Genomic DNA, 20670 nt, shown 5'->3' with positions numbered 1-20670 from the left:
GTGTGGATATGTAAGGCGCTTTACTTGGGCACAGCAGGACGATAGCAGAGATGGCCAAAAGGGGAAAAGGGATGGGGGCGGTTGTTTTTCTCTTTTTGTCCCTCCAGCAAAGCCAATTTTCTCACTGAGTGAATGGGATTTCCTGAGGATAGAAGATAGAAGCTTTCTGTCGGCTCCGCCCAACACACCGTGTGTATGTTTGTGTGCGTACTGTATGGATCAGCTTTCAGTGGTCAGTAGTGCAGGTTGTTGTGCTGACCTGCGCAGCGAGGGGGTCAGGGATGAGATTACATTGTGGGCGGCTTTGTGTCAATGAGCTTTCCCCCCCGTCTATGAGAGAGTCTGTATCAGAGCCAGGTATTGATAGAAAGTGTTTAAATAGCTTAATATAGATGGATCCATCCATCGGTATTAAATCCATCCAAATGATGAAATTATGCAGGACATATTCAATATGCTAGTGAGAGCGAGGGCCGGGTTATTCATACAACGTGATGTCACCACATCGGAAATCAAATGTGTTTATAGTCGTTTTAAAAGGCCACACTGGGAAGCTGACCGTCCTGTATTCTTTAATATGGGGATAACAGTGCACATTTTCAGTCTCTCCTAGATGTATATTGTCATACATCAGATAGTTGTGTTACGAACGAACAAAAGAGCGCCGGCTAGGGAGAGATGTTCAAACGCTGGCTGCTTTCTCACCTCCTCACAGCTTGCTAATCGCGGCGCAAAGTGGGTGTGACGTTGGATTGTTATTTCCGGAAAGTTACATCATATTCATCTAAATGCTGTATAGTGCAATCACACCTACAGCTTGTTAACACCTCACTGTCAACCTTTCACGTCAGAGACTTCTCAATATGCTATAAAAAACCTTGTAGAAAACCTTGGGCCCATTTTCTGTAGATCTTTTGAATTACATTCTCACTCCTACACGCACATTTCTTAAGACATCTCAGAGTGATGCCTTCTGGGTTTTAACCTCATTGTTCTTACAAAAGGTAAGAACTGAAGCAAAGGAGGTAAACCTCCTACAGATCCATCTATCTACTAAAAGGCCCAGACACACCAAGCCGGCATCAAAGAACTAGCGGCGACGAAGGCCACCAGTTGAGTCGTCTAACATCACCTTTCTCTTGGCCAAAAAGTTGCACTCAAACACACCACAAAAACTAGGACGACATACGCCTACCGACCGTCGGCTTGGTGTGTCAGGGCCTTAAGTCCCTTTGTAGTTCTTTTCAGGAACATGGAGGGTCTACAAGTACAGACACACTCTTAACAGGTCACCAGTCTATGAACATAAATATATTCAAAGCTCTTATGAGTCCTCAATTCACCTGAATTGCATGTTCAACGACTCTGGGAGGAAGCCAAAACATCCAAAGGGAATCCACAAGAACATGCACAGTACTTGAATTTTTAATGAACTGAATCAAGCGTGCTCAGTGGCCACGAATTGTTATATATAGAGAGACATAGATAAAAAGCTATTACAAAAGTAGCATTTGTTTTAAGGTTACATAAAAACCTATATATCCACACTACCTATTTGTGAACAAGAAACTGAAGTCTATCTAAAGTAATCTACAGTGCCGTGTCTGCATGTATTTTTAGCATAAAAGGTCCCAATGGAAATCAAACCCTAACCCTGTCTGTGCCTCGCTCTATCCCACTGAGATACAAAAGTAACACGCTAAAGAATAAATGAAATAAGCAGTAATGTGTCAAGATATTCATCCAGCTTTCTATCCTTTTCCATTCTTCCCTCTATCCAGTGGCTGCACAATGGAGCGGGACGGAGTAAATAGAGAGCTGTGGATGTGCGTGTATCACGCTCGACGGGTGTCTGATTGGACGTCACAGTCTCAGGAGGCGGTCTGTCACTGAGGGTTGCTCTTGGCTGCCTCTTTGTTCATGCGTGTGTTTGTGTGTGTGTTTGTGTCACACGTGTTTATGTGATTCTGCCTGTAGCTGTCTCGGTTCAAGCTGAGGATTAAGAAGAGTCTCATGTCTGAATCTTACCACACTCAGTTTGCGTATGAGCCTCGCAGAAAATATTTATGTACATTCAAAAGTAATCATATACTTTAAAAAAGGTACACTAAGTAATCTCTAGCCACATGCTCCAAAGAAATAGAGGGCAGCACTTGACCTCTACGACTGGCTTCTAAATTTACATTCACAAGTTATAAAAAAAAAGTAGTCACCTTCGGACTACTTCGGATTTAATCCAATTTACAAATCAAAACATGCACGGACCTTGGATGTATGATTGACAGCTTTACTTCTTCGTCCTCTCATGTTGGACTGAGGGAGACTGGATGCTATAGTGACTCACTATCGCCTCTCGAGGTACAAGTGGTTTTACAAGATAGGATGAGCCAGAGAGACCCTGTCTCCAACAAAATTACATTCCCATACAACTAAACTGCATTCTCAATTACGTTTTGAGAGAAACGTATTTTCTCTCGGATTACGGTTGCAGTTTTAAACACGTGGTTAACTTTGTAAATTGAAACGAAACAAAAAAATGCAACAAAACTACTCGGTTTGGCTTAAAATGAATTATTTTGTTACGTTCTATAAGTTACAGACGTAAATTAAAATAAGTCAACGTTGACTTTTGGTTTCACACGGGACACAAACACTGGTCTCCTGGGTGAAAGTCCTGTGTTTGTTTGACCCACTCGTCCACCTCGACCTCCTCCCTAGGCGTACTTTCATTACAAATGCATTTGTGTCATCAAAAACAAACATAATAGGGGACAAAATACATTTCCCTCGAAACGTAATTCACAATGCAGTTTTGGTGTTTGGGAACGTAATCTTTAGAGTAAAGGACGGGCCGTAGCTAGCTGGTTAGCATGCTCATTTCAGTCGATATCTCTGCAACACAACATAGAAGTCTTTGACATCAACACTGTAACCTCGTCACATTCTGTTGATATTGTTACACATTGCACCTTTAAACTAATGTTGTAGACAAGAAAATGCTCAAGAAGTGAACAGCCACACACATACAGTATATAAGAGAAGCAAGCCAGCCTGCTATTCCCCTGCAGCTTCCTGTCTCACTCAATTCTTGTCTCGCTAAGTCATTGTGCCTCTGCTCAATGTAAAACCATTTTCTCATGCCAGCCATCCACCTATTGTCATCCACTTCTTCTTCTCTTTCTGCTGTATTTTCAAATTATCTGAGCCACTGGCTAAGAGTTGGACCACATTTCTTCATGCCTCTTAGATAAATCCTCCACTCATCTCAGCCTCCAGACGTGGTTTGTGCGGAGGGATCTCCAGTGTGTGTTTCGGGCACATGTGCATCTGGATTTCTTTTTTTTTGGCTCTGTCTAATTACAGTGTGATGCATGTTAATTGAGGACAAATGAGGGCAACTGAGACAGAACACATTTCAACATGTCAGACACCATATTCCCTCCTATAATTAACTAAAATTCAGACTGTGCTCTTGGTACTCTTTGGTAAAGTTGCACACAGTTTTTGTTCAGTCATGCTCACTCATTAAGAACATTATTATGCAGCTCCAGAGGGGTGCTGGTTGTGGGTATTTTTAACACCTCAATGTAGAGCCAGAGGTGGACACATATTATAAGGAGGGGAAGCAGAGTTAGTATCAGTGGTGGACTGAGGAGGCCAGCTCTCAGGGCTTGTCACATTAAGGCTTTTCACACTTGTGTTTCTTGGCCATGGGCGAACCCAAAATCCTAGCCTAGAGAAAGCCCACAGCTAGCCTAACCTCATTTTATCCATTGCTCATTATCCATTCACTCAGGGCCAACAGTAAATGTTATGAATCACGCTTTAACATTAGAGCCCAGAGTGAACAAACTGCTGACCGCACGCAACTTGTTTCAATTTGTTTGGACATGAAACATTTAATTGGTTCTAGCCTTGACTCTCACTAGTGATCCTAACCCTGTGATTTGGGGATAATTTATTCTTATCTATGGTTGCATCACATCAGTTGGACATAATAAAGCACATCTGGCTCTTTCTTACTCTCATGAAATCTTTACAAAGCCGCCACCATCACACTTCTGAGAAAATGAAGTAATGGAGCCACATAATGTGATTTTTTTTTTTAAAGCAAGCAGCTGTTCAAGTTACCACCCTGTCAGCCATATGGCGCAGCAACACATCAAAACATTGTGTGCATCTAGACTCCCTGCTGTTTCCAAACTTCAGTGCAAGAACTGTTTACTTGCATGCCTGTGAGCCTGTCAGTCATCTGCTGCCTGCTGGTTTCTCTGCATTGATCTTTGCTCATCTCTCTTGTTCGGTTTAATGCTGCTTTTACGCCACATCAAGCTATACATTATTAAATCTAAACATCCATAATTATCGTCAGAACATGGTAGATATTTGTAGACTCTGTAACTATATAAGTGTCCAATTGCAGGCAGCAAAATGTTCAGGCTGTTTTCATACACCGTTTGTAGCTATACCTACAAAAAGTAATGCACTGGAATTCGTATATATCCTTCGAAATTATTTCGTATTTAATCCACGTAATCGTGAACCAGGAGGTATAAAGAGTGACAAACGGCACGCAGAGAGGATGTCAGGGTGGGTGGCTGGGTCAAAAAACACCAAGGAGACCACTGTTCGTACCCCGTGTGAAACCAGAGGTCAACGACCGTAGTTATTTTAACCCAAACGTTGACTTATTTGTCATATAATTTCCGTACTTAAGTTACATCACTTCCGTAGTTATTTTAACCCAAACCACGATCTTTTCCTAAACCTAACTAAGTAGTTTTGTTGCCTAAACCTAACCAGGTTGTTTCTTGTGAAGATGGAAGTTTATTTTGAAAAGACTGTATGCATGAAACGAGCGTAAATTGACATGTGTTGCTGGACATTCGTGGGAAAGCCCACGAAAAATGAGGAACAACTCTTCTTAAGATAATATACAAACAGAACATGGTTGATATGTGTAGACTCTGGTATCACTTATAGTCAGGAACTACAGAAGTTTTCAAATGCATGCAAAGGCAGCAAAATGGCAAATAACTTTTCTCTGTTGAGCTATTTCACAGAACAAAATCATGTTTATCCTAAATGAATACCTTGGGACTATAGAGAAACACGGAAAATGGACAAAAGTGATTGTGGCTAAGCAACACATGTGATCCTGCTGAGGATAAATACAGATGTTGATATGCCTGGTTGGCACCTCATCAAAGTCTATTCACATAAGTCTGCAGCACTAGTATCCTTTAATGACCCTGAAATCATCAGTGAGATTGAATTCTAATTAGTCCTGATAGCTTCAAGGACCCCCTACCAAAGTCCACTCACAGTCTATTTGAAACAGTACTAGTAATCAGTAACTGTATGATTTTTATCATGAAGGCCGAGTATGAAAGTGAAAGATGAATGCTTTCCTGATTGCAGATCAGAGTGTGCTGAGGTTTGTGATGAATAGAACTTGGGAAATGCAAATCTTAATGGAGATCGATCAATTAGCAGAAGGAATTGGCAAAGTCGTGCCGTGTTGTCCTGAGCCAGGCTGTGCTGCTTCCTGTGCCATCTGATCAATCAGTGACAATAAAGAGGAAAGTAATTAAGGCCTGGCACCAGGAAGCTCAAGTTCAGCTAAATCCTGTTGTTCATGCCACAGAAATCCATGAAACAACCAAAGTCTGCCAAACCAAATCAGTCAAACACAGATCTGTCCAGTGGTCCAGTGGTCTGTTTCTCCAGACTAAAAGCCAACCGCGATTACAAGGACGCCGCATTGAGTGGCATCGTTCGCCAACGGCCATTCATTATCTGGCTAAACAGCGGACCAGCAGTTACAAAGTATCTGATTCCTTTATGTTTTATGCATGGTCATGATTTATAAACTCATTTATTTTGTCTTACTGTATATGTATCATTTCATTAGTAAGAAAGGTCTGATTTAGCTCAATCAAGAGATCTTTGTCCTGGCAGTTGTGTGTAGGTTTATTGCTAGTATTAAGTCAAGCTCAAGCTTTTTGCATAGCCAAAGTTATTACAACAGCTCTAAATATGATCAGGACACTGTCTGGAGAGGGAATTTGGTACTAAAAGTAACATCATTTTGGAAAATGCCCACTAGACATGGCTAACTCTGACAGCTAAAGCATCATACTTGCTTTGGCTGAATGTTTTAATCAACAAGTACTAACACGTCAGACTTTCCAGTAGTCTGACTCCAGCCATAACAGGTTAACACGGTTCACTTCCTTCAATTAGTCAAGCCTTTTCTGCTCATTCTAAATTTAAAATGACATGTCTGCCTTGGTACTAGAAAGAATGTCTCTTGTTAGGTAATCAAATGATTCTTCCTCTACGATGGATCAACCAGTTTATTGGCAGCTGCTGTGTTTCCTTGTTCTTGTATCTGATAGCTACGTGTTACATGTAGACAAACAATCTAATGTTTATTCCCTTCCTGTCAGTTTCCTGCCCTGCTTTGGGCTGACAGAAACAGGATCAGTGATATAAAGTGATGACACCCTCAGCGTCATCAAGTCAGTAGCTGGAATTTCCCTAAAAATACCCGCTGGGGCCTTTTTGTCAAAGAAGACAATGGGATCATTAATTCTGTCTGCAGTTCCTGCTCCTAAATGTATTTATTTTGCCTCTAAAACCTTTAATTTTTCATTAAGATAAATGTCCTCGCAGTCTAATTGTCCCCCGTACGGAGGTCCATAAAACACCTGAGAATCGGTGAGCCTCTGCTTTGGTTTAACAGTGACAGGATTTCCACTTTAATCTGGGTTGTTCTAAGGGATGAGGGAGGCAGCTGGGACACTCATCCCAGCCATCACCAGATTACTCTGTCAGACACAACTAAAGGAGATTGGGATTAGTTTTCATCACAATCAAGCATCACCATTGTTGGTCATTCTAATCACTCCAGGATAAGGGTTTGGATGGAGGATGAAAACCTCTTATAATGAATAACGACGAATTTTAAATACAGATCTTCACAGCAAGGATTTGCTGATTCTTTCACACTGTAATTTGAATTTTACGCATTGCAATCACTTCATTTAGGAATTACTTGGGGGTTTTATTGTCTTTATAGTGATTATAATGATTATATGTATACTTTTTTTATCACTTCCTGCCTTGATTTCTTCCCATCATCTAACTTTAAGTTCCCTTTTTATGTAATTCCTTTATTATTTCCATTTTTTTTAATCTATCTGTATCTTAAATCCTCATCACACATTCACTCTCAGAGGGTTGAGTGTTAAAATATACTCAAAACAGCCAGTATGCATGCTAAAAAGTCTTGATTTTTCACTGTACTACTGATGTACACTAACCCCTCATAATGCAATGCACAAAGGAAATATAAGCTATCTATATTACTCTAATATAAGCCCTCACAGCTGGAATAATTGGAATAATTAAAAGTTAATTGTGGATAATGGTGAAATAGCTCCAAGAAATATGATTACGTAATAAATACCATTAAAAATTACTTAAGTCTAATTGGCAGTGGATGTCTAACGTCGCAGTTTGATTGGCATCCGACTGTGCATGTATTGTATTTTTTCCTGTTAATAAAGAAAAGCTAAGTAGGTTAATTTCTTGAATACCAACTGCAAATGAGATTATTGTGTACAATAAAGATGAGTATATAGTACTAGTGTTTAGCATCTGTCTCTTCATTTTCTTCCTTCTAACGTTTCAAATTTCTTTCCTCGCTTCTTTTAAATTTCTTCCCTCCAATCATCCCCTTCTTCTGTATTTCTTTCAGGTTCCTCTTCTTCTTTTCCTGACTACCTTCCTTCATGCACTTCTTCCTTTTCTGTCTTTCATTCTTGCTGCTGTCTGTCCTTTCTCTGTCCTTCCCCGCTTGAAGCACTTAGCTTTGATTAGTGGGAGAACTGGAAGCCTTTCACTTTGTTCATCTCTCCGTACATTGTTTACTTCCAACCTTCCTACCATCCTTCCCTTCTTCCCTTTCTTCAGCGGATGAGGTTACATGCTGTGGTTGTTAAAAGCCTTGCAGTAAGGTGCATACAGCCAGTACCAGCTGTACTTTTGCTGATCAAATTTTCATCAAAGAGCCGGGGTCTCTTTGAGCCGGAGCCAGACAAGGACCGACCGGGAGAGAGACCGAGTGACTCGCCTACCTGCTGCTCCTTCTGTCTGTCTCCGACACCTCTTTGACTTCTTATCTATTATCCTCCTTGAACCAGAAACTCTCCGTATTTCCGACATTCAGCTTGTAAACACAACCGCTGACAGTATGTCAGATCAAGGATAGTTTGGCGATAGACCTTCACCTCTCTGACTTCCAGCCTTCAACAGCAAGGTGGCTGATTTCAGCTCATGTGTGAGCACTGAAAGAAGTTGAACTGAATGTTGAAGTAAGAAATTAAAGAAGTTAAAGTTTCAGTTGAAGTAAAAGTGACAAAGGGATTTCACTGAGTACAGCTGACAGTTAAAATGTCAGCTGGACAGTCAACGTTGAAAGCTGTTGAAATTACATTTTAAGTGTATGTGGTACTTGTCAGGCATACAGACTGACACATGACAGTTCAACTGCTTTCAGTGCTTTTATACAAACTGACAATTCAGCTGCTTTAGCTTATACTGGAAACTAATGCTTTAAACAATTTACACCTCAACAAATTTTAACCACTTTCTGCTCTGAAAATTCACTCTCAAATCCTTTCAGTGCTTCAACTTCAACTTCAACTGACACTTCAGATGCTTTGAGTGCTTCAATTTAAAACTATAACTGCCATTCAACAACTCAGATACAAACAATTGACATTTTAAGATATTTAACCTGCTTACAGGGTTTGCAACTGCAATTTTCGAGCAGGGCTGGGCAATATGAAGATATACATCATCAAAACGATATAAAAATGTCTATCGTATATGTATTTTTTATATTGTTTCTATCGCGTTATAGCCTATATTTATTTATTTTTTCTCTATGTTTTCACTTAAAACTTTTATGTTCATTTTGCACTCAAGTTCTTAAAAAGAGAAAATACTTTTCATTTGTCAAGTATTTAATTCACACAGGCGTATACAAGAATAGGCTTTAATATGTGGTTATTTCATATAGACTATTTATTTATTGAATTACCAGAAAACATGCTCTACATGCTTATCAAGATAAGAAATTACCTATATAGTGGTAGAAGATTTTGGCCATATCGCCCAGCCCTAGGAGCACACTTACAGTATATTTACTTCAGCCTTCTGTAGTTGTAAAACTTTATTTAAGGAGCTAAATATTTTAATCATTTAACACCTCTTCCTGCGAGTGAGTGAGAAAAAATGTCCAGATATACTACGAGCGATGTCACTACATAGAGAGGGTGATATTAAATGATGTCACTTACTATCAGCTTTGGTTTTGACCAATGATAATAGGTTTGAGGTGGAGCAGGTGCACCCAAATTTGCATAAATAGCGCCAGGCCGAGTGTCGTTCAGTCTGTTTGCTTTTGCACGGAGCAGGTTAGGACATCTTCACCGGGAGAAACGGAAATCTGATGTTTGCTTGTTCACATCAGTGAGATGCAAATACTAATTACCTCTGCAGTGGTATTCAAAAAACAGACGTAGTTAATTGAAATTCCTCAGAAGGCCAGAGATTCCTCAGAAGGCCAGAGAGGACAGTGCTTTTCAGGTCAGACACGATGAAGTTCTCCAAAGAAGATCCTGTTTAACTGAAAGCCTTTCATTATGCAGTATTTTGAGTGGGCCTTGTGTTGACAAAGTCTCCTATCTCTAATGAATCCATTTTCAATTCAGCAACTCCGCAGAATACAGAAGAAGTAAAGGGGCTGAATAGTTTCTAAGGTCACATCTAATCTTTTTTATCTTCTCTTTCTATTCAGCTGACAGCCTCTTTCTCTCTCTGCTCTGTGCTCTCTTTGGGTTTTGAGGGTTGAACATCTGCTCAGCAGGTCTGGTACAGTCTCATCTAATAGATACTCCAAACGGGGAGTTACATAAAACCTGACCAGTGTTCAATTAGTCCATTTTTATTATAAGAATATCAGTCCGCTAAATGTACCTGCAGTACAGCTCCACTTTATCTGCAAGAGGCTTTTATCATAAGTGTTTTTTTCCAAAAGCGCTGGTTTTAGAGGTTGAAGTTTAGCGTGTGAAAGAGGAAAACTGGAGTGCTCCTCTGAAAAAGCAGAAATGGATTTTGCTGATATAACGGATTCAAATTCTGGTTTACTTGCCAAGAACTAGTTTCACAAGACAAAATAACATCAATAAATAATAATAACATAGATATTGATCATTATGTAACAGTTATTAATGACATTATTAGGGGATAAGCTTATCAGTGGGCTACCTCCAAGTCTGAGAAGTGAAGCCAATGTAGAAGTCTGATGGTATAGAAGTCTATGAGAAAATGACCCTACTTCTCACTTGATTTATTACCTCAGTAAACATTGTAAACATGAGTTTATGGTCTCAATCGCTAATTTCAAATCTTCTTCAGTACAGCATGATGTTCATTTAGTAAATTATGGTCCCATTTACAGTCAGTTAGATCATAAAGCAGGGGATGATTTAGGGCGTGGCTACCTTGTGATTGACAGGTCGCTACCACGGCGTTGTCAGGTCTGGGAGTTGTCCGTTTTTTCGTCTTAGAATGTTAACCCTTTAACATTGTGTTTTCAGTTCATGAAAGTTAATTATAACCTTTTTGGTCGCCTAAAAATGTCTTATTCAGCGTTCGGTTGTACTTAGCGCCATCCTCTGGTGTCACTCCTGGTTGCAAAAAAACAAGATGGTGACGGAATTCATGGCTTCAAAACAGCCGTCCACAAACCAATGGGTTGCGTCCACTTCTTATGATTGACAGGATGTCCAACTCTCCACATACAGTAGGGTGGAAATGATTAGTCAATTAAACAATTAGTAAATAAACACAAAATTAATCTGCAACTATTTTGATATTGGATCATTTGTTTATCTTTCAAGCAAAAACATACGCAATTCCACCTATTTCATGTGACTGTAAACTGAATATCTTTGGGTTTTGGACTGTTGGTTGGTCAAAACAAGCAATTTGAAGTCTCTGGACCCAGCAGGCATCGATGGTGTTTGTTCTTTTACCCCGAAAAAGCCCTTCAGCGCCACCCAATAGCCTTCTACAACAGTCATTCAGTCATCTTGTCCATCTATAGCCTTCAGTCCTCCGAGGCCACTCACCAGCCATCCATCTACCTCCTCCATCCTTCAGGGGACCATGACCTGCAGCTGAAGGAGAGCGACCTCTCAAGGCTCGTATGCAATACAGGAGGTCGTTTCTTGGACTGATTGACTCTCATAAAGAAGAAATGGAAGTAAGAGTGACGGCTGAGAAATGATGAGTCACAGTTGGCCTCCAGTGTTTCACACTCATCGTTACACAGTTCAGATGATCCGCAAGTAGCTTTTGTTATGACTGTGTGTTCCATTGTGTTGTCTTTTTAAACACTTTACATGTTATTTTGCTTTTAGCTGAACTACAGTTTGCAACTTTTAGTTGTTGAATTATTTTTTGGCATTTTGTGTTGTATTGTTTTATAAATTGTTCACTTTTTTTTGTCCTCCAAGGAAGATATGTTTTTGGTTCAGTTTGGTCTGTTTGTCAGCAGGATTACAGAAAAACTACTGGCCCCATTTCATGAAACTTGGTCTAATCAACCCATTCAATTTTGGAGCGTACTGGCCTTGGTGGAGGTCGTTTTTAGGCATGCGATTGGCTGGTTGAGCAAACCAATCTTGATTGGAACTAATAATAAAGCAACCAGAGCCAATAATCCTTCATATTGATCTCACAGATTAATTGTTCAGGACATTTTCAAAGCACAAAATACTAATTACTCCACTAAGTTACAGCTTCTAAATTTTGAAGATTTGCTGCTTTTCTTCCTCTATATTTTGTCTTAATGTGATAGTTAACTTGATTTCTTTGGGTTTCATACTTTAAGTTGGACGAAACAAGCAATTTTAGAGACATCACCTTGGGCTTTAAGAAATTTTGATGTGAAATATTGTCCTTTTTCACGTCTTTCTGACATTTTATAGACCAAATTAATCAATAAATCCTGAAAATAATCACCAGATTAATCAACAATGTACTGTAAATAGTTTTTAGTTGCAGCCTTACTGCTATTTAAGTCCCACTTCATTTACTTTTTAACTTGAGTCTTGAAATATTTTGCCTATGATTTTATTTATCCTATATTTCAATGCTTTTAATAGCATTGGCTCTTTTGTGTTAATTGTTTTGACATTTATTGTTTTACGCTTTATGTGAAGCACCTTGAGATTTTGCTGTATTTTAAAGTGTATTATATAAATTAAACTCATTATTGTTACTTAAAGTACTGTTTAGGCTTGAAATTAATGTGGAGAAACACACATATAAAGGGAATATGGTTTGTGTTACATTGTGGCTTTGAGAATTACTGGAAATTATGAATAAATTACATACTTTGGTTTAATGTTTAGGTTGTTAGATGCCGACAAAAGAGTTGTCAAGCCATAAAGTAGTGCTAAACTACTCTGAACTTGTTAAATAATGATTCTCATTTTACAACTTTGCTTTAAGTGTTCTTTAAGTAACAATTATTGTCCTTATTAGGGATATTATTATTGCCAATTTGAACCCATAGCCCTAACATCCAGCACTTGACAAATAAGAAATAATGTTCCTCCAGATTTTCTGTGTGTATTGAAGCGCTGAAACGCTCATTGAGGTTGGAAATGGGTTTTGCTTCCAGAGAACTCCAGTCTGCACTATCTCCCCCTGAAGCACTTAGCCTCCCAACTCGGGTTCGCTCACCGCCACGATGATGGTGTAGATTAGGACAGGAGTGTATACCTGTGTATGTGTATTAAAGCGCAGATTGCAGCAGAAGAGTCGACAGCAGTGAAGATGAAAGTGACTCAGGGGCGAAATCCCCTTTGTGACAATCAGTCTAGAAATTAACTCTGAAGATCTTTCCGTTTTCTAAAAATACTTTGCAGGTACCAGATTTTAGGTCTTTGGTGGGGTCTTATCATACATTAAGAGACTGAGGAGTGTAATTAAAAGAGAGAAAGGAGAGAAGATATTAAGGAAAAGTGAGTTTAACACTAAATCCCTGCATTTGCAGAGGGGAACACGATCTGAGTGTAATACCCTGCTGATGTAACTTTCACAGCCTGTCGTCACTAAGCAGATACGCACATGCACATGCACATAGACATAGCAGGACTGGCGCTATGAGTAAAGTGAAAAGACCCGTGGAATCTCTCCTCTCTCATTTTTCTGAATAAAGCAATAATAGAGCAATAATTTGACACTTCAGGACATAGTCTTCCCCCTCAAGGCCGGTGGAGCACCACCTTTCTTTTCCCTTTCACCTTGTAGGCAACCTTCGTTTTACCAACATTCAAGAACATGCTTGTGGGAAACACCACAGAACCTGATACCATATATTTAGTTTTATACATTGCTGTATTTTTAACTTATCACCATTTAAAACAAGAACTAAGAGGAACAATGTTTCAGGCCATCTTCCAGCCATCTTCAAGTCCCCACAGTGTGTTTAACCATGATAGAAGAGAGATAGATCCATACTCAAAAAGAGAACGTACCTCGGGACTTGCTAATGGCATACATTAATCTGTACGATCTATTAAAGGAGATATTACTAAAGATTTTGAGTATATAAAAGCACCCATTCAATCGCTCAATCTCCAGCATCCATCATCAGCTCTGTACCATCCGTTTCATCAATCAGCCAACAGGCGATAAGATCGCTCCTCAAAGTCTCAACGCTACAGGAAGCTTCAGCATGTTTCTTACCTCTTTCCCAGACAGGTAGTAGGCGGACAGCAGACCTCCAACGAACCGGATGTTCACCTCAAACACAGACACTTCTGCGTTCTGCAGGGGGGGGGGCAAAGAAAACAAATATGAGATGATGAACACTAAAACAATATTACTCATGAATACACATTTATCCTCCTACAAACTGTGAATCAGGAAAACTCAATACAGAAATGTTTCTGGGTCCTGTTTCACTTCAGGGAGGATTAGACCGAGGTGAGCTTTCCACAGTTCAGACAGATATTTTTGGATTGAAGCAGCAAACAGTTGACACTGAAAACATTTATGTCTTTGCTGGTTTAGGACTGAGGCCTGCTACTGTATGAATGAGTGATTATAACGAAGAAATGCATAATGACGAAGAAATGCATAAAGAAATGTATACACAGAAATAAAAAGGTTTGGGTTAATAAATAGGAGGGGAAATGCAAAGTGAAAATCCTAAATAAATAAATAAATAAATAAATAATAATAAATTAAAAAAATAATGAATAAATGCAAAAATAAAATTAATTTACAAGTTAATAAACCTAAATAAATAATTAAAAGGGAAAATTAAATAGAAGGGTAGATGCTTAGGGGAATTAATACAAAGTTAAATAAATAAAGAAGCAAATTAAAACAGGAATATCAATTTCTGTAATATTTTATCAATTAATTAATGCCTACATTTATTTTTCATATCATTTTTGGTACATTTAATGGCATATTTATTAGTTCATCGAGTCATTTATTTGGATTATGCATGTGTTCATGAGTATTGAGCACTGATACCTGCGCTGCATGAGTTGTTTCAGATGTTGTTAACAGTTACCTTGCATCGTGGCTGCATTGGTTATTATCACATCATAACATAATTTCAAATAGCTTTGTATTTTTAGCGGTGTAGATCAAAAATGTTGACCCCTCAACTTTTCATTCAGCACCGTCACCAGATCAAAATCTTAATTAATTTTTCCAATATTATTTATGACCCAATACTTAACAAAACTAATGACATCCCCATCAGCCTCAGCTGTAGTTTGTGTTTAGTTCTAACTAGATGTTAGCATGCTAAAAAGGCTCCACTAAGATGGTGAACATGGCAGCATTGTAGTTGCTAGATTTGTCATTGTGATCACATTAGCATGGGGATGTTATCATTTAGCTTTAAGCACCACTGTGTCTAAATTCAGCCACACAGAGCCGCTGGTATGGCTTTAGATTTAGAAAGGAATTAACTAATGTATGTGTCAAATTTTGAGTCATTCATCGTTCATCAGCAAAGGTTTTATGAAAAACTAAAAATTGCTGATGAAATATAAGGCCCCTTTGTTGGGTACTCTTATTCCAATCTGTCACAGAGCAGTGAAGGGCATCAAGTCCCCCAAAGTTAAAAAAGAAATCCTTAGAAACGTTGCCTTAAATGGCAGTGATAAAGTGCGCTGCATCTAAAAATACAATGCCTCTATTTCTAGACAGATTTTGGCAGAGTGAATGGCACAAATAATAACAAAAAAAATGTTAAGTTTGTAAAGCCATCTGTCTCAGCAACGGAACAATGAAGCTTCATCGCTCTCGCTTCACGTCTTTATGAACAGATTCCTGAGTCAGATGAAGTTTTTGTGCTTGACTGACAGCTCTCATAAGTCACTGCTGTCGACCAGAGATAGGACAATAGACTCTGTCCTGTGGAAAAACAAATTACATGCCAGATAAAATGTGTCCTGTCATTTCTCCCCCCCCACCCCCCAAGTCTGAATGACTGATTGAGTACTTAGATTGTGTTGCTAATTCTTCCTAATTAAAATTTAATTATTTCCTCCACAACGCATGGGGAAAAAAGGAAAAAGCCACTGTTCATTCTATCCACTACCTGCTGTCTATAAGCAGTACACTTTACATAGCTAGAAGAGTGAATCAGAAATATGTCAGCTTCATTATACTAGTACTTTTGAGCAAACAGTTGCAGCAGTTTTCCTGCAGCGACAGCTTTTAACAGCCATCACTGCTTTAAACTGTTGGACAATGACCCTCTGAGTCAGCAGCTGAGTGACGTTATCTCATTCCTGCAAGAGTGCCTGACAAAGTTGGCAGTCAAGTCTCCTGATGGTGCAACATTAAATCCATTACAGAGCGCACAGGAAACTGACTAAGCATGGCCTTTTCCTAACAGAGAACTAATTAAGGGCTACAGCAAGATGAATCAATGAGATAATGGCCCGAGTAGACCTCTTTAGATGAAAGTGCATCTTATGAACTTTTTTTTTGTGAGCGACTAGATGTTAAGTGTCACCTGTATTTGTTGGTCTCAGAGCTTAAAATGTCAAAAAGCAAAAAAAAACTACCCTTATAGTTTTCTCATTACAGAAAATGTCGAGTTTCCTTTTCCCCATCCTATTCTTTATAGCTTATGATCGTTAAGTTGTGTTCAGAGCGTTTTGAGTTGTGACAGAGGAAGTCTCAGGAGTGCTATAAACCCTGTGCTGTGCTCTTTCCCTTTAAATAGATTTAAAAGTGTTGCTTAGCTGCTTGTGTAGAAAAAAATAAATGGCAGTGTGACCCGTGTGGCTCCTGCAGCGCAGCTACATTCATATTTTGTCAGGTTTGAGATGAAGGGAAAACGCTATTTCAGCTAGTGCACATAGAAGAGCAGAGAGAGAGTAGTGCTGTTTTGATCAGTAACTAGGGGGTGTGCAGATGAACTGATCGTCTCAGAAAAGCAATGCAGAGTCAGAGATTTGGCTTCATCGATGCTCTGACAGGCTTGAGTCAGCACAAGGAAAGTAACTGTAGTGTTAGCAGCTACTCCTCCTAGTTACTGAAGCCATGTGCCATTCAAATCAGCTTTGAATTGCAATGTATCGTATCGTTACAAAATTAACTTTCACTTTTGAAACGTTGTTATTTTAAGCCAAAACACAATGTTTTTTCATAACCTTAAGTTGTGTTGCCTAAACCTAAAGAAGTTGTAGTTTTGTTGTCTAAACCTAAAGAAGCCTTTTGTTTGTGTTCAAAACATAACGTTTCATTCAGTTTTACATGTTAGAACGTGTTTCAATTTCACTTTTACAACATAGTAGGTGTAGTAGGCCCCTAATAACCCATAACTGTGGTGCTTATAGTGACCGATAACGCCTATTTAATGGCCTGATAACAGTTGAAACTTCCGTGTTCACAGGAAACAACTTTAGGTTTAGGCAACAAAATTACTTAGTTAGGTTAAGGAAAACATCGTGGTTTGGGTTAAAGTAACTACAGAAGTGGTGTTATTTGAGTACGGAAGTTACATGACAAATAAATCAACGTTGACTTCTGGTTTCACACAGGGACACGAACAGCGGTCTCCTGGGCAAAGTCCGGTATTTTTTTCACCCACCCATCCGCCCCGACCTCCGTTTGTCACTCTTTATACTTCCTGGTGCACGATTACGTGGATTACATACAAATTGATTTTGTGGTATATATACGAATTACAGTGCATTTACTTTTCGTAGGTATAGCTACTGACGGTGTATGAGAACAGTCTGATATATACATCCCCACTAGTAACAAAAACATGTATTCTTTGATCACAAAAAACAGTGTGTAGGAAAGTGTGTAGGAAAACGAAATGCTGCTACAGAACAAGAAAGACGAAAGAAAGAAAATATTGCATACCACTGGCTGAATTTCCCCTGGCTCATGTGGAACTGGCTGAGTTCAAGAGCCGGATCAATTGAATTAATTTGACTAATATCTAGTAAACATCATATTTCTGTTCCTTAATGCGGTTGCACAATTTACTCCTTGGCCAGCAACTTTTTCTTTCCTCTCCTGAGACCATCTGTAATTTCTGTGTGAACCAATCAGTATGTGGTGCGCAGGTTTGTTCTGGCATTAAGAGAGTACATTAGTCTATACCCCACAGTTCCTGAGAAAAATCTGTTCACACAGCAGTTATAAGGAGCACAAAAATATGGGAGAACAGTTTTTTTCCAACGGCTACTGCTGTCATTCTACTGTGATGGCGTTTGCGTGTATACTGACAATTCAAAGCCATCAGAACTTTTGTCCTTTTGCTTAGGGACAGTTGGATTGACGCCGACATGTTGCATAAAGACATCAAGTATATCTGTATTTCCTCCTTTCTCCATCTGTTACTTCATGTCTTCTGGCAAAGTGTCCAGAGACAGACACTGCTGGCTACTGTCATCACTTCTGTATTCATGAGTCTCAAGCATTCTCCCTTGTTTGTTTAACAAACCTTTGTTTTTCTCAGGCTCTTTTTTATACATTTTTCTGCGTCTCCAAATCACTTTAAAGGCTCCTATAAGCTCTGGCACAATGGCAGCATTTTCAACTTTTAAATATCCTCTGAGAATGTATATTTTAAGACGTACTTTCCTGGATCAATTCACTCGAGTCGCGAAAGTTTATTGTTATTCTTAAGACATAAAATCACTTTTGTCTTTCCGTGTCATTTATCATGCCGTCAGATAAGACGCAATCTTTTGTGTCTATGAAATCTTTCAGACAAAACTTCCTGAGTAAGTGAGGAAAAATGTCTAAATCTATTTTTATAGAAAATCTTTATTGATTCTTTAGTAACATCTAAATAGATTTAAAGCAACCCTTCCCGAGGTGGTTTCACAATAACAGCCTCGCCATTAAAAAGCACTTATTCTAAAGCATATGCAGAAAGTGTTGAGTATCAAAGGTACCTTTACGCCTCAGCATTACGCTACTGCAGCAGATGAGTAGAGCAGAAAACAATGGGCCTCCTGCTGTGACAATGCTACTTGAGTGACGGGACGACTGCTGGTGAATACCGTAAATAAGGCAGGATTATGCACAGGGGGTTGCTGTGGCACTGGAAATTCAAGTGTGACAAGTCTACATGTGAATGAGCTGAAATATCCACAGTTTAGCATACACTACAGTAAGGAGGATTAAAGGTACTATACAGTATGTAACAATTAACAGTATTAATTGTTTTTTATTGCCAATGTGTGAACGGATTGTAACGTAACTTAAAAACAGAGACCGTACCCATTCTCGGTTGCCTATAACAGCCTGTTGACTAGTTTCTATGTAAATGACTCTGAACTGTTTTGCCAGGAAAGGTCCAAAGGATGTGACGTTTATAGACGCTCCTAAGTGCCTTGACCTTCTCCAGCTCCCCTATAGCGCTAACAGTGTGTCGCTAACATAGCAAAATGCTGTCTTGAGTGAATAATGTCAGATAATTCATCCAGACTCACGGGATAATCTGGCTGGAATATTGGCTTGCTTGCCGTTTGCAAATTACTTTAACAGCTAACATGATGAAGTAACCAACGCCAGATCCATGCCGCGTAGCTACGTTACAGCCAGCTGGCTAACCTTAGCTCGCTTGCTCATTAACGTTAGCAAAACACTATCAGAGTGAGTAGATATGTTAGTTGGCTAGCTTGCCAAATTACTTCACCTGCTAACGTGATCCATGATAATACCTTATGTATTATGACAAATGGTGTTGATTTTAGCCAACAATAAGTGATGTAACAGTACAAAGCAAAGATGTATAAGGCTGCAGTCACACCAAATTAGGCATTACAGCGATTAGCGCAAGGTTGTGCGGCAGTGTGGGAGTGTCACTTAATGGCCCATTAACACCAAGTGACTGCACAACGTTAACTGTCTTTTGTTCCTTCGTGGCTGGGTTAAACAGCTTTGGATCGGCGATTACGTGATTGGCCACTGCGGCGTGACTTTGGGTTGCGATTGGCCACTGGTGTCATTAATAACAAGGATTTTCTGAAAACTTCACATAGTACCTTTAAAGGTGATGTGAAGGTGTATTTAACTACAGTAGTGGATGTATATATCATGTTGGACAGGATATATTCTTTGGTCTCAGAATCAGACCTGAGATATCTTAATATAACTGAAATCTGTAAACAAATTTGCAGTCACGACTACACTAAAGGAGAAATAAAGACATTTTGTTTTTCTGTTTCTCTTTAATGAGGAGCTATTAACAGGGAAGTTATAATGATGATGCTTCTACAATTAAGGCAGATATCAAAAGGGAAAGTGTGTGTGTCTTAGTCGCAGATACATCTACACATTCCCGTATCGTTAAGCTCATCAGCAAACGTCCATCTGTCCTTTAAAAGAAAGTCAAACTATACCTGTGACGCCTTTTATAAATTTTGTTGCTCATTACATGGATGAGATTCTCAATTTCAGATTTTCTCTAGAGTTTTAACTTTTGAGTGAAATATTTTGTTCATAAATATATCAACACTGCTATTCTCTACAAGCCTGTTAATGACTGGTAATAAAAGCTGATAAGGATGTAAAGCAAAGCATTTAAACCTGATTAACCATGGAGACCCCACAGCACCTTTTAATTAACTGAAGTGCAACTAACCTGTTATCGGTGTGTGTGTGTGTGTGTGTGTGTGTGTGTGTGTGTGTGTGTGCGTGTGTGTGCGTGTGTGTCCGTGTGTGTGTGTGTGTGTGTGTGTAAGGCTAAGCAACTCATACTGGCAAGTTCACGGCGTAACACTTTACCACGGGCGTAGAATTAAAAAAGGACGAATAATAAAACCAGAATTCACGAGAGGAAGAAAGAAAAGGAGCAGGCTGATATCAAAGAGTTTGATTCCTCCCCTTTTATCCATTCAGCAGCGTTTGTGTGTGTCTGTGTGTGTCTGTGTCTGTGTGTGTGTGTGTGTGTGTGTGTGTCTCTGTGTGCTTGTACTAAAGAAGTAAGCAGTAATAGACTTCTGTATGGATCCATTAGACAAGATTTTGGCTCTTTGCCCCTCTGGGTTTTATTGATAACGTTGTAGAAGAGCAATT

General features: G+C 39.2%; 1 protein-coding gene across 3 annotated transcripts in view; it reads right to left on the bottom strand.

Moving 5' to 3' along the window:
- man1a1 (mannosidase, alpha, class 1A, member 1) overlaps window positions 1-20670 on the bottom strand; it is a 148173-nt gene that overhangs the window by 58959 nt on the left and 68544 nt on the right. For all 3 annotated transcript variants that reach the window (XM_037750428.1, XM_037750429.1, XM_037750430.1), the window contains one exon: window positions 13837-13917. In XM_037750428.1, the coding sequence (XP_037606356.1) occupies window positions 13837-13917 (81 nt within the window). The remainder of the gene's footprint in view (window positions 1-13836; window positions 13918-20670) is intronic.

This window comes from Sebastes umbrosus, chromosome 18 (genome assembly GCF_015220745.1).
Source record: "Sebastes umbrosus isolate fSebUmb1 chromosome 18, fSebUmb1.pri, whole genome shotgun sequence".
Taxonomy (NCBI): Eukaryota; Metazoa; Chordata; class Actinopteri; order Perciformes; family Sebastidae; genus Sebastes; species Sebastes umbrosus.
Note: the sequence above shows the minus strand (reverse complement) of the source record. Positions and strands in the feature narration are given on the sequence as shown.